This window comes from Vidua chalybeata, chromosome 9 (genome assembly GCF_026979565.1).
Source record: "Vidua chalybeata isolate OUT-0048 chromosome 9, bVidCha1 merged haplotype, whole genome shotgun sequence".
Taxonomy (NCBI): Eukaryota; Metazoa; Chordata; class Aves; order Passeriformes; family Viduidae; genus Vidua; species Vidua chalybeata.
Window position 1 is genome coordinate 13,095,304 of NC_071538.1, and position 12,842 is coordinate 13,108,145.

The 12,842-nt window shown below is 48.7% G+C and overlaps 1 protein-coding gene across 1 annotated transcript; it reads right to left on the bottom strand.

The window, feature by feature from the left end:
• Nucleotides 1–619: 619 nt before the first annotated feature.
• LOC128792417 (cytochrome P450 4B1-like) lies at nucleotides 620–7,386 on the bottom strand. Its single transcript, XM_053950825.1, has 12 exons — nucleotides 7,083–7,386; nucleotides 6,054–6,195; nucleotides 5,588–5,632; nucleotides 5,376–5,503; nucleotides 4,826–4,950; nucleotides 4,580–4,731; nucleotides 4,268–4,374; nucleotides 3,905–4,095; nucleotides 3,484–3,617; nucleotides 2,988–3,052; nucleotides 2,228–2,310; nucleotides 620–1,525 (listed from the first exon to the last, which is right to left on the bottom strand). Exons 1-12 carry the CDS (start codon nucleotides 7,266–7,268, stop codon nucleotides 1,357–1,359), a joined length of 1,527 nt encoding a protein of 508 aa, XP_053806800.1. The 5' UTR covers nucleotides 7,269–7,386; the 3' UTR covers nucleotides 620–1,356.
• Between the last annotated feature and the right edge of the window lie 5,456 nt (nucleotides 7,387–12,842).

Here is a 12,842-nt window from a genome sequence, read left to right on the forward strand (position 1 = left end):
ACACATCATCTGCCTTGCTGGGCCTGGCCGTGCTGCCTGCCAAGCCCGGGGGTTTTACCAGGGACCAGGGAGGACTTTTTCTGGGTCTCCCACTGCCACCTACTGATCCATTTCACACCCTGACCTGCGGCTCATCCACATGGTCCACCTGGACCGGTGCTGGAGAAAAGCTCCCTCTACCCCCACAACAAGCTCAGTTCCAGGGCCAGTGCTCACCTGCACCCCTTGGGCAGGCCACCCTTGAACTGAGCAGTCAGTTCTCAGCCTCTGCAGGACAGGGTTTGAGGTAGACTCACATCTCTTCTTGTTTTATTTTGCAAGCTGACTTTGTTCTTACCACCAGCACTTTTGTGCGTGCGGTGTGTATTTCTGTTTTGCTTTGTTTGACCACAAATCATTTCAGTTGTTTCCTTACCACTGAAACTCCTGGAGTCAAAGGTGAGTTGATGGATGTGGTGGGATCTGTGGAAACAGGCTCAACAGGGTGCATGGAAACAGTGCTTGTGGCTTGAGAAAACTCTGAGAGCACTGCACCCTTGGGCACAGCCTTGCCTCTGGCCTGCTGGGACTCCTCTTGTGCCCTGCTGGGCCCCCAAATCAAAGGAAGCCAAAGTCATGCTTGGAGATCATCCCCACAAGGCTTTATTTTCATTTCAGAGAGGAGAACAATGCTGACCACATGTTGTTTCCAGTGTGCCAAGTGCTCCCTCAGGTTAGCTGGTGGCATTGTCTGTGCTGGCTCCTGAGCACCCTCAGCTCAAGGAAGTTCAGAGCTGGGGCAGAAAAGAACCACAAGCATTCATCTCCATAATGGTGGGCACAGTGCCAGCCCCAGAACAGGAATTGTTGGGAGGCTGGTGCAGGGGGATGCAGGGAGGCTGCCGGGAGGGGCCTCCTGGCCTGGCACACCCAGGCTGGAGGCAGGGAAGGGGCTCTGTGCCCAGCCTTTAGGCATCCCTGCAAACCATGCTGGGTGCTGTTCACTGCCAAGCCCAAGTGGGAGCTGACAATGGAACAAATCTACAGGCAGGTGACAGAAGTCCTGTCAGGGAGTGTATGAGGGCAGGCTGGAGATGAGGAGATGAGCAGGACATAGAGGATGCTCCTGGAGGTGAAGGATGACCCACAGCGATGCTGTGGCTCCCCTTAGCAGTGCTGCTCCTCTTGCAAGGAGTGGAAGTGAACCTGCTGGGTTTGGTGTTTATGAGCTCAGCAAGCCCCTCTGGACAACAGTAGGACAGGGGCTAATATGGGAGAGATCCACTGTGGGTCTGTTTGGTGATCTCCTCTTAAATCTCTGTGTGGAGGGTGTCCCTTGGGAGAGCTCTTGCCCCCCTGCCATGGTACCCCGTGGGATCAGAAAACCTTCTTCAAATGCAGGTGTATCCCGTTGCTGGACCTAAGGATGAGCTGTGGTATCATTATGGGAAGCTTGGATGGGTCCGGGTAGAGCTCGAAGCGCTGCAGGGTCAAGGCCAGCGCCACCTTAATCTCATTCATGGCAAACTGCTGCCCGATGCAGTTCCTGCGGAGAGGGTGACAAGTGCTCCGATTGCTGCCTTCGTCCCCAGCCATCCCGAGCTGGGCTCACCCCATGTGAGAGCTGGGGGACCTCCAGCTGCTGCGAGGATGACACCACGGCTTATCTAGTAAGCCCCTGATGCACCCAGCTCTGTGGTGGGGTGTTGCTATTTATTTTATTATTAAACATTGAAAGAAGATACGAGATTGTGAGAACAGGGGCTTACTTCACTTGGAAGTGCAGCCAGGAGCCAGCTAAAAGCCCAGGCACCTCCAAAAGGTTATTTCTGGCTCTGTGTGGTGATCCTCTTGCAAGCTACTGAGGCCTCAGTATCCTACATTGGTCTATTGATACAGCATGGGACCCATGGAGACTTGGCCCCCTTGGCCTTGAGGTGCACTGGGACTCACCCCTAAACAAGGGGGTGGTGCTCCCAACACAGGCAACAGAAAATGTAAACATCTCCACAAAGCCTCAAGAAAAATGTGTGAAATCCTACAGTGACCACAGAGCTGATGGAGCATGGAAATCCTATTACAGGAGATGCTGTAATAGGAGATCCTATTATGAAAAGCCTGCTTGAGTTGGCCAAGCCAGCTTGGCTTGTGGAGACTGAGGGAGGATTAGCCTTAGGAGCTCGCATCTGAGCTAGGTCTCACATGCAAGGCAGCCTGATGGGAAGGAAAGGGATGAAAGATCTCCCACCTGGATCCAGCAGAGAAAGGCAGGAAAGCATGGGAGTGCCTCTGTGCTGAGTTCTCTGGAGAAAACCTTAGGGGATCATAAACCTGTGGGAGCAACAAAGACCATCTGGTCAGTATTTGGTGTGATCTGAGCAGCACCAGGTTCTTCCCTGGCCCCCAGGTTAGGGCTGGATGTGGCCTCTGCTCTTCCTGGGGAGCTGCAGATGACAGTCATCTCTCTACAAAGCCACTGAGTGGATCTCCCCCTTGGACATACCCAGGTCACCCACTACACGGCCCAAGATGCCTGCAGGTGTTTTCTCATCCATGGCAGAAGGATCAAGCCAGGATCCCTCCATTCCAGAGATGCCTGATCCTTGCTTTCCAGGCAGTTACTAGAGAGAGGCAGCTACACATTCTTCTTCAAACTTTCCAGTTATTTCTTGAAGCCTCTAAAATATCATCTTCAATTCACACACTCTCTTGTGGGGCTTCTTCTAACATTCTAAGTGTGGGCAGGGCAGCTGAAAGCAGTCAGAGCATCTCTGTGTCACCAAGCACAAAGAGAGACTATTGAACATCCTTTCCCAGCTCTTTCTCATGTTCAAAGCCTTTGGGGTGTTTGGTAACTCGATTGAACTTTGTATTTAAATGTGGACTCTTGGGATGACAAGGGAAAAAAAAAAAAAACATAGCAGGGAGGCACAGGCTGCCTTCTTCAAGGAGAATGGATATCTGGGCTCAGAGACCATCCTCCCTTTCTTGTTACCAAGGTGAAATACCTCAGGGTTCTCCCACACATCCCGGTTCCTGTGAATAGCAAATATATTCACTCCAACCTGGCAGCCTGTAAAAGAAAAGTGAGAAAAAGTTCATGACAGCTCAGAGTGAAAATGCAGGGGAGGTGTTTTTGGGATGCTTTCTCTCCCTGGGCTCTGCAGAGGCTGTTGCAGAAGATCTGGCAGGGATCTCCTGAAAACCTCACACGTCAAAAGCAAAGACCTCAGAGCTGGGTCCCCTTTTGTCTATCAGTGTATCACTTTCACTTGGCCAGGAACAACACTCCACAAGGCCCCTCTGAGCTCTGGAGCAGGTCCTTGGACTCTGTCTGGCCACCCTTTAAAACCAGGCTCACTGTGGCAGCAAGCTGTGGTAGCTCTGTCCAACTACAGGAGAGAGAAGGGAGTCTGGAGACCCTCCAGCCCCTCCACACAGAGCAAGGAAGCCCTGCTTGTCACAGACAGCAGCATGAAAGATGGACAAACTCAACAGACCTACCTGCTGGCAAGCTGCGTCCATCAGGAAATGTGACGGGTTTGGAAAGCTCTCGGGATACGGAAGCAACTGGTGGGAACAGGCGTAAGCTCTCTTTGATGCACATCGTGGTGTAGGTCATCTTCCCAAGATCCTCCCTGAAGGCAAACTTGCACTCAATCCCTTTGCCTATGTCACTGACAAAGGTGTTACTGGTCTGTCCCAGTACAGACCCCTGAGGGAAACCACTTGTCACTGATCTGGACAATTGGCTACCACCCACTGGATGCCACCTTCCAAACAATTCCTCAACCACTAAACAGTCCACCCATCAAATCCTTATCTCTCCAATTTAGGGAGAAGGATGTTGGGAGGAACTGTGTCAAAGGCCTTCAAGGGTAAATTAAAAGAATTCAAGATAAAGGAATAAGAAGTCCTAGCTCACCACTCAATGGTATCTCGGTGTCCCAGGATGCCCTGGATCTCCTCCCTGCACTGCTGCTGGTGCCCAGGGTGCAGTGACATGCAGTAGAAGAGCCAGGAGAGTGCACTGGCCACAGTATCGTGACCCTCAAACATGAAGGTGTCCACCTCAGCACGCAGGTCCTCATCGGACAGTCCAACTCCATTCTCATCCTAAGAAAGAGGATGAGATGTCATGTCATTCCTAAGCACACAGGTCTTTTATTTTTACCCAAAGGACTTGTATGATTTGGTGTCTCTTGTGCTTCCCTTCTTGGGCTGGTGCACCCTCGGTGCCACGCAGTTCTGTTCTTTGGCATTTGGTACGATCATCTCAAACATTTACCTTGCTACAAAGAAGAATGTCCAGAAAATCCAGGTGCCTCTTCTTCTGGATCTTTTCAAGCTCCTTCTCATTGGAGAGCAACATCTTTCTTTCTTTTATTACCTGATCTGCACAGAGGAGAGATGAGTTCTGTGTATCCTGTCCCTCCAGAGTACCCTCATGTACTTGATTGCTCGTTCATCAGCTTGGACTCTGTTTAAGGTGTAACCCTCTGGCCAGTCCATGCTGTAACCCCACTCTGAGCCACTCCAGGGGCAAGGGACAGAGAGGTTCAGATGGGAGACAGGACTGGGGAGAAAGGGGCAGGAATACCTGTGTGGGTACGGGCCAGCTTGCAGGCGTTCTGAAATGCGCGGCCATTGCCAGTGAAGTCGTAGAAGACATCCTTGATGGAAAGATTCTGGATCCTATTGCTCAGGAGGTAGGTCAGGTCAAAAACAGCTCTAATATAATAGTGGGAGTCACTGTAAGGAGACCAAGGTCAAAGCTGGTGTTAGCAAAATGTGTGGTGAAGCAGGAGCTCTTGCTTTCCCAGGGTTTGGAAAATCAGGCACTGACCTCTGAGTCTGACAGTTGGAATTAAAACTGAAGGCACATTTCATGATGCTATCTAGTGTCATCAAGCTGACATCTTGAAAGAGCTCCACTGACCTTCTCTCTGTGATCCTCTTGTCCCATTTATCCTAGAGGAAGAGCCAGGGGTAAGGAGAGACAGACCACCATCTGTGGTCAGATCATATTTTCCTGTCCCTCTTCCCAGATCCACACTGCTAATTGCTTTCTTTTCTGGAAGCAGAGACCCTAGTTCATGATATATTCCTTGAACCTAATCTAACTCTTCTGCACATTTCTTTTCCCAGGTATGAAAGGATACACATGAGGGTATGAAAGGATATTCTTGCAGTGGTTGATTTTATTGGCAAACAAAGAGAAAGAATAAGTGGAATGTCCAAAGGAAGATGAGGAGAGAAATTTTAGAACTTCAAAACTACTCCAAAAATTCAATGAAAGTAGAAACACTCCAAGTGCCATCTGTTTCTCTTACTAATTTTTTATTTTCACTGTTTCAGAGCTGAAAGGTAAAAGTAGCAGGTGTGGGGATTCTTACCAGCATCACTTTGACTGAATCTGACATCAGGGTCACGTAAGATTTCAGCACATCGTAATGAAAGGCTGGGGTGAGCATCTTTCTGTGCTGGAACCATTTGCTTCCTTCCAGGATCAGCAGCCCCTTCCCTGAAGCACAAAGAGCAAAGGCACCATCAGTTCCTGCAGGCTCTGATCACAGCTCTGACAGCCTTACTACTGCTTTTGACTCACCGATCCAGGGAACTAGGAGTTTGTAGACTGCACTAGCCTTGGGATCTGTAAAATGGAACAAATATCAGAAATGTATGAATAACTGATGAATTCAACACAAAAAAAAAGAGAAAATTGCCATTTGCCAACGCCTTCTTGCCATTGCCATGACAGCTCACATTTTTACTGGGTTTACTGGGAAGCACAAATATTGTGGTGGTAGAAGCCACAGAAGACAGTAAGACAGACAACCCCCAAACTGGGAACTGACAGGAAACTGGAAGGAACAGGCACCTGGTCTCTGTTTTGCACAGGAATACTGCTCCATGAAACCTGGGGCAGCCTGGGAATTTGTGAAGAGGAGCAAAAGAAGAATTGCGATAGCTGTGAAGGAAGCTGGCAGAGGGGATAACTCCAGGCAAGTTTCCCAGTATTTTCTTGGTAGGAAAGTGTCAAAGACTTCTCAAAACCAGAGATAGAGACTCACCTGCTCGGCCAAGTATGATTTTGGCATATTCAGGATGGTGGATGATTATAGATGGCAGGGTTGGTCCAAACCATCTGGGAAAGGCATAGGGATATTCTTGCCCCCATGACACTACTTGGTGTAAAAGGCTTTCAGATTTTATCTGCAATGAAAGTTAATAATGGATTAATTAAAGGCAGAAAAAGAGGGACATGCCAGGGAGAGCAGAAGTTCTCTATTGGGAAATGAAGGAAGAATGGGTGGACTTGCCACACAGGGGCTTTTATGCTGCAGGTAGAGGAGAGGATGAGCATTGCAAAGGGACCGTGCACAAGAGGCAAAGCTGCCTGAGCCACCAAATCCCTGCAGCACAAGACAGCTCCATGGAGAGTCCCTTGCTGGGCTGGTGGCAGCTGAGACACCTTAGGATGGCCTGGGCTTGGAGCAGCTCTATGTTGCACTTGGGATCTACAGCTGGCATAGGCAATGTCAGGACATCTGGTAGGCAGGCCAGGAGGACCAAGGCTGTCACACCCCTGTTCCCCAATTTCAGCAGTGCAAGGTGTGCATGCAGTGTGAAAGCAAAGCAAAGCATCTGCACTATAGCATGATGAAAATGGCTGCATTAAAACACCCTGCATTAAAAAGCCTGCTTTTGTGGCCATGGCTTCCTCAGCAGCTATAGGGTAAGACACTCCTATTGGCAGAAGGTTTAATGTAGCAAAGAGACATTAATTATGATTACTATTGCTCAATATGATTGCTCATATTTAAATAACTTCATGGAAGTCCCATGACTCTTTGTTTAAGGACGTGATTGAAAAAAGCATGATTCTTTTTTGCCAAACGATGCACACCACATATCCAGCACCCTTTCCTCCTGCCCTGCAGAAGCCTTGGCACTCCCTGCACAGAAGTCCTCTCCTGTGGAAAGAGACAGGAGCGGGGGACACACAACCCCATCCAGTCCTTCTCCATCCTGACTGATGGGGACTGATGATCCTCACAGCTGGGACAAACCCACCCTGACTGAGCCCAGCTACTCCTTACCAGGTGATTGTGGCCGTAGAGACAGTGTTTTGGGGGGCCAGGGAATGCCTCCAGAGCTTTGATGAGCTTCTTCCTCTCCCAGTACAACTGGAGCACCTTCAGCAGCACAAAGATTACACCAAGCAGCACAGACAGCTGCAGGATGGCAGCAGAAGGTCTGGTTATGTTGTCCAGCAGAGATGCCATGCTGGTCCAGGACACTGCCCTCTTCTGCCTTTTTCTCACCTGCTCCTCTCACACCTAAGCCAGGTGAGGAGCTCAGTGCAGGTAAAAATCCTCTCCCTCCTCCTCTGCAGGAGCTGTGCCTGGTAAAGTGGAGCTGACAGCAATTTATAGCTGTTGGAACATCAGGGCAAACATTGCGTCAGCTCAGCCAGCAGCCTGTGCACCCAGTTCCCCTTTGACCTGCTTTCTGCAGCCGTCCCTGCAACCTGGAGAACAACCAGCCTCTGAATGGTTCCTGCTTTCACTGAAGTCCCAGCAGCACTGTCACAGCCACCCACAGCCCTCCATGCCCAGGTGGATGAAGCCAGAGGAGAGAGGAGGTGAGAGGTAGGCAGGCTGGGGCTCTAGCTGAGCTCTGTGCTGTGCTCAGAGAGTTCAGGTGTAGGAGGTGTTCATCTGCCCACAGGAAGTGAGGAACACACAGGCCACCTCTTCTCAATGAGTGGGCTGCACGGAGTCAGCCAGCTTCACCTGTGGAAGCCGTGCCCTGGGTGCCTGCAGCATCACCCAGCTCTGCTGGGCTGTGAGCCAGAGAATGGACATCACTCCAGCAGCACACAAGGGATGTGGCCCTGTTCCCCAAGGGTTCCTTCCACGGACAAGCCAGGAGGCAAAACTGCTGTCCTGAGGAATTACCATGGTCAGTAGATGAGATGAGGAGAGGAAAAGCTGCAGAGCATTGAAGTGAGCTGCAGCAAGCTTGAGAGCACATGATGGGGAGGTGTGATGGCAAGGCCATGTTCCTTTCTACAGGCCTGGTGAGCCCTCCTTCCTCTGTCCACACGGCATCTCACCTTCTCCACAAGGGCTCTGCATCTCTGCATTTACCTCTTTAATGCAGTGCTTGGTTGGGGCCCAGGTCGGGCCTTCCTTGCAATCCTTGTGCAGATCCTGCACAGAGTTCCCATCCCACAAGCCCAGAAACCCGGAATGGCAATGTGGAGTTGGTGGAGAGCTGGGCCTGGAAGTCTGATGTGTGTGGGTGACTTCCACGCATGTTGTAAAAAGCAGGATCCCCAGATGGGCTGAAATAATGTCCCATTTGTGTCTTGGGGTATTATGAGGATCAAATGGGTTATCAGCTGTGGAGACTGATAGTCTACAACACAGGGGCTGCTGAACTTTGTGAGTGCTTCTTCTCAATGTAACACATCTCTGAGACAGAGGACTTCTGATGTCTGGGCACTTCTCTTTAGTTTTTACTCTAAAATATGCCATGTCCCACATTTTCTGCTGAGGTTCATTGCCATTGCCTTGGAGAACATCCCTGGTAGGCACTACACTGAGCAGCGTTACCTTTTCACACACTTGGCCATCTTCATGAAAGTTAGTGTATCTTTTTATACTGAGTCAGCTGGATCTGTGGGAAAGTTCAGGGGAGAGTTAAAAGTTGATCTTTAGGAGGCAGAAAGCTGTAATCAAGTCGGGCATTTCTTAGGGAGGGCTTCGGGTGTAGCCAGAGCATAAGGGACCCAGTTTGACATGACAAACTCTCATGTGAAGACCTGCAGAACATTCATAAATATTACGATGCTGTGTAGTTGGGTCCCTCACAAGGTCTGCACAAGGAAGAGAGGGAGGTCTGATGACTGAGCCTTTGTTCAGTGCCAATGGAGCTTTTTGGGAAGCTGATGTGGTACCTACATCATTACCAGACTGATCAATCTGGATTTGGCTGGCACCTTACAGCAATCCCCTACAAAATAATCCATAAATACCCCCAAGCCCAGAGGTGGAAGGGGCAGGCCGGTGGATGGAGTTTCTGGTACAGCTTCAGATTAAACTTTTATAATAACACAGGAATTTTCAGTGCTGATGAAGTCGCTGGAGAGTGGGTTTGACCATGAACAGGGTCAATTTTTACCAAAATGGCCTCCTTATAGTTATACATTAACCAGTAAACTCTGTTGAGTGTGAAGAGAAGGGATATGGTTTGTCTTGAAGTTCATATGAGATGTCAAGTGCTGAGCTGATATGGAGGGAACATAGGGGACAAATTGGCTAAATCCACATTTATGGGGATGTGGAGCAAGAATCTGATCTTTGGTGACAGCAAAACTGGGTTTAATCCAGCCTCCAGCCTCTGCATTCCATGTTTCACTGGTAGAGATGAGATAAAAGCCTTTCTCATGTATTTCAGAGCTTTCACAGCAAGAGAAACCATGAACACTCACAGCCTGGGGAAGAAAACTCAGGGGGTTTTGCAGGGGAAGAAACGATGAAAGTTCAAAAGGCAACGTGAAGTTGCTGCAGAGCTGCAAGTGAAGAAAAGTGAAAAGGGACAGTGTTGGTTTGATCACTGTAAGGGCCTGGGACAAGGCCAGAACAATCTGTTAGCACCAGGAGAATCCACAGTCCTGGTGATGGAGGATTCCAGAAGAAGATCTCAACACGAAAAAGCAGGTACAAAGGTCTTCTGATAGCCACAGGGGTCTGGGGAGGTTGGCAGGGGGAACAGAAGCTTGGCTTGACCTTCTGAACATTTGAGACCAGTGAAAACTGCAGTTAGGTGTTAAAGGACACTTGGAAAGTTGTTAAACATTTGCAGAGAGCCTCTGGAGGGTTGCCTTAGTGCTGTGGATGTCCACGTGATGGCAGTGGGGTCACAACAGTTCAGGCCATCAACATGAAACAGCCCACTTACACTGGAGAATTTCCCTCCCATACCACAACCATGGACACAGCAGGCTGTGGAATTTGCTTTCAGGGTCTTGGGAATTTCTCCACTCCCTTTAGACACCTAAGCAGAAGAAGGAGAGGATCTTCTTCAGTGATTTAACTCACATGGCTGGGATTCATGGCAGAAAAAAGTGGTTTACTGAGCAGGTGAAATTTAGGTGGCAAATGGGTGCTTTGCCCCAGAGCGTGACCTTGCAGCAGCTGCTTTCCCTGGTTGTGCCTGTGTTTATTCAGATAGGAAGGAGAGTCCAGGCCCATCTGTCCCTGTGTGTTCCTGCAGCACATAGTGATGATAGATGAAATGTAGCAGTAATGCCAAAAAAAATAATAACATTTCAAGCTTCCAAACACATGATAGATGAGAAAATCATGGCAAGAGCCCAGCAAGTGTTGCAGAGTAATGCAAGCTGCCTGGATCCCATCTGACCACACATGTCTCGAGGATGAATGTATATCTGGAAGCATTTAATACAGCTGTCTTACAAATATGTTGCAATACTTATTTAATTTACAGGCTGCTTCCAGTGTAAAATCCCAGTGGAGTTTAGATGGAAATTGCTGGTGCCATCTGACAATAAATTTGCCTGGAGAGAGGCGTGGGTCCTGTGTGAGGACTGCATTCCTGATGCTGCAAGCCAGCTGCTCTCCCTGCTGGTCCTGCTACTTCCAACATGCCTGGAAGCATCCAAAAAAGTGCCACCACCCAACTGAGATAGACAGACACCTTCCCATGACAGGGATGTAGCTACATAGTGCCCGTGACAGTCTCTGGGGAGAGGAATATTTGCAGGAGTAGGTGGCATCTTTGCCCTGCTGCTGTCGAAAAACCAGGCCACAATGAGAAAAATCCAAGATGTTTTTAACTGAAATCAAGATTGACCCTTGTAGAACCTTGTGCAGCCACCCCCAGGAGCTCTTGTTGCAACAGTTTCCTGAAGGTCTGAATCAGGCAGTCCAAGGTCAGCCCATCATCTCTGCAATTACGCTTTCTGCAAAAAGTAGGGAAGGATGAAAGAAGGAGGTAAGCTCTCTGCAGCTGGGCCTTGACTGTCTTTATCGCAGTGAGCAATACATCCCATGTAACCAGGTTTTTTTATTCCATGTAACCAGGTCTTTACCATATCTCTAATACCTAGGAGGGGAAAGGTAGATTTGGGGAATGGCTGTCAGGAATCAGGTTCTAGAAAGATCTGGCTTGCACTGGGGCACAGCAGCTCCAGAAGCCCTGTTGCAGCCTCAGCCCTGCTCTCCAGCTCAGAAGCATGGGACATGAGATGATGCAGGATGTGGAACGATGCAGGATGCAGGATATGAGATGCAAGATGTGGGATGATGTAGGATGCAGGATATGGGATGCAGGATATGGGATGCAGGCTGGCTGGCCTGGTATGCAGTACTGGCCCATGTGGGTCAGGGAAATTGTGAGCTGGGCTGCTATGTGAGGTGTTATTTAACAGAGTGTCTCCAGTTTCCTGGCCTCAGGAGGTGACAGCACCATCACAGGAGAGATTTGTGAGCAGATTTTATTCTGGGTTTGGGTGGCTGCAGGGGAAACCAGGCTCTGCTCCCTTCTCATGTGAGGAAGCCACAAGCACAACTCTGAGAGGACAGTGAGAATGCTGCAGAGCATCTTCCCTTTTCAGATATGAAGAGGCAGCTTTTTAGTGAATCCTAAAAGTCATGAGGGAGAGAATGACTGAACAGGATGAAGACAGGAGCAATCAGGCTTTTCCATCCCAGGGGCAGGAACATTCATGTGTTGGATGGTCCTGTTGGGATAGCAGCAGTGCAGCTTTTCCTGTACCCCCAATTCAACCCACCCACAAAAACCAAACCAAACTTGTCCCAGCTTTCTACCACATCCATTACCTCCGCTGGGCTTCTGGAGTATTCAGTAAAACCAGTCACCAACTTTTAAAACCTCTGCAGATTCTCCAAATAACCTGTGCCAGGGCTTTAGATATCTTAGGGAGTGCTTGACATTGTGCAATCTGTATCTACCCAAATGCAATTTAGCAGCTGCCATTTATCTACGTGAGGTATGTCAAGTTCCCCTGGTGTGATCCTCCTTTAACCTACTCTCTTTCAGTGGGTACACCATGATTTCAGCCTCTGCTCTTGCTCATTAGATGCTCAAGCTTTAATCTTTCACATTGGAATGCCAAGATTCATCCAGTCCTCTTCAGATGGTATTTTTTTCAGACCTTGTCTTTATAAGAAAATTGCATCCAATACAGAGATGTATGTAATTTACTTCTGGTAACTTCAGTTATTTTGATTAAAAATTTTCTCATTTTGCACTTTAGATTATGTAAGCTTGGAGTAGATGCTGTTGCTTTTATACTTAAATCTCCAAACAGAGTTGAAGGACACTGTCTCATTTCATCTGCTGAAAGAGATGCAAGTGAAACATTTTTGAGAAATATTTGTGCTTATGCATCCAAGTATGATGTTTGCTGTGATTGCAAGAGCAGGATATTATTGGTTCATATTACCTTTTCTGTCTCTCTGTGTACAGAACATCCACTGGAGAACTTGCTGCCTGTCAGTAATTTTTTCTCTTGGTTTTGTGCCATGCCTGTGCCTGCTCTTGTGCTTATGGACTCGCATCCCATTCACAGCAGCAGTTTTTCAATTTATCAAGATAATTTTGTATCCTGACATGGCCCTCCAAAGAGCTTGTGGTATCTCATAGTTTCATGCTTTTGACATTTTGATAAGCACACTCTGTCTCTCCATTGCATAATTCTGATTTCAGCTCGAGAGCTGCACCTCATGTCTGAAGAGGGGACAGGCAGCTGGAGCAAGTGGATTTTCTCCTGGGCTGTCCCAGCATATCCCTGCAAACCAGACCCT

What these genes read in the sequence shown, in the direction of transcription:
- LOC128792417 (XM_053950825.1), bottom strand. Translation starts at nt 7,268, where the DNA reads ATGGCATCTCTGCTGGACAACATAACCAGACCTTCTGCTGCCATCCTG. An exon ending in TCTACGGCCACAATCACCTG is followed by an intron (nt 6,196 to 7,082) that starts GTAAGGAGTAGC and finishes CTTTCATTGCAG; the next exon opens with ATAAAATCTGAAAGCCTTTT. An exon ending in CCTTTCTCTGCTGGATCCAG is followed by an intron (nt 1,526 to 2,227) that starts GTGGGAGATCTT and finishes CCCTCTCCGCAG; the next exon opens with GAACTGCATCGGGCAGCAGT.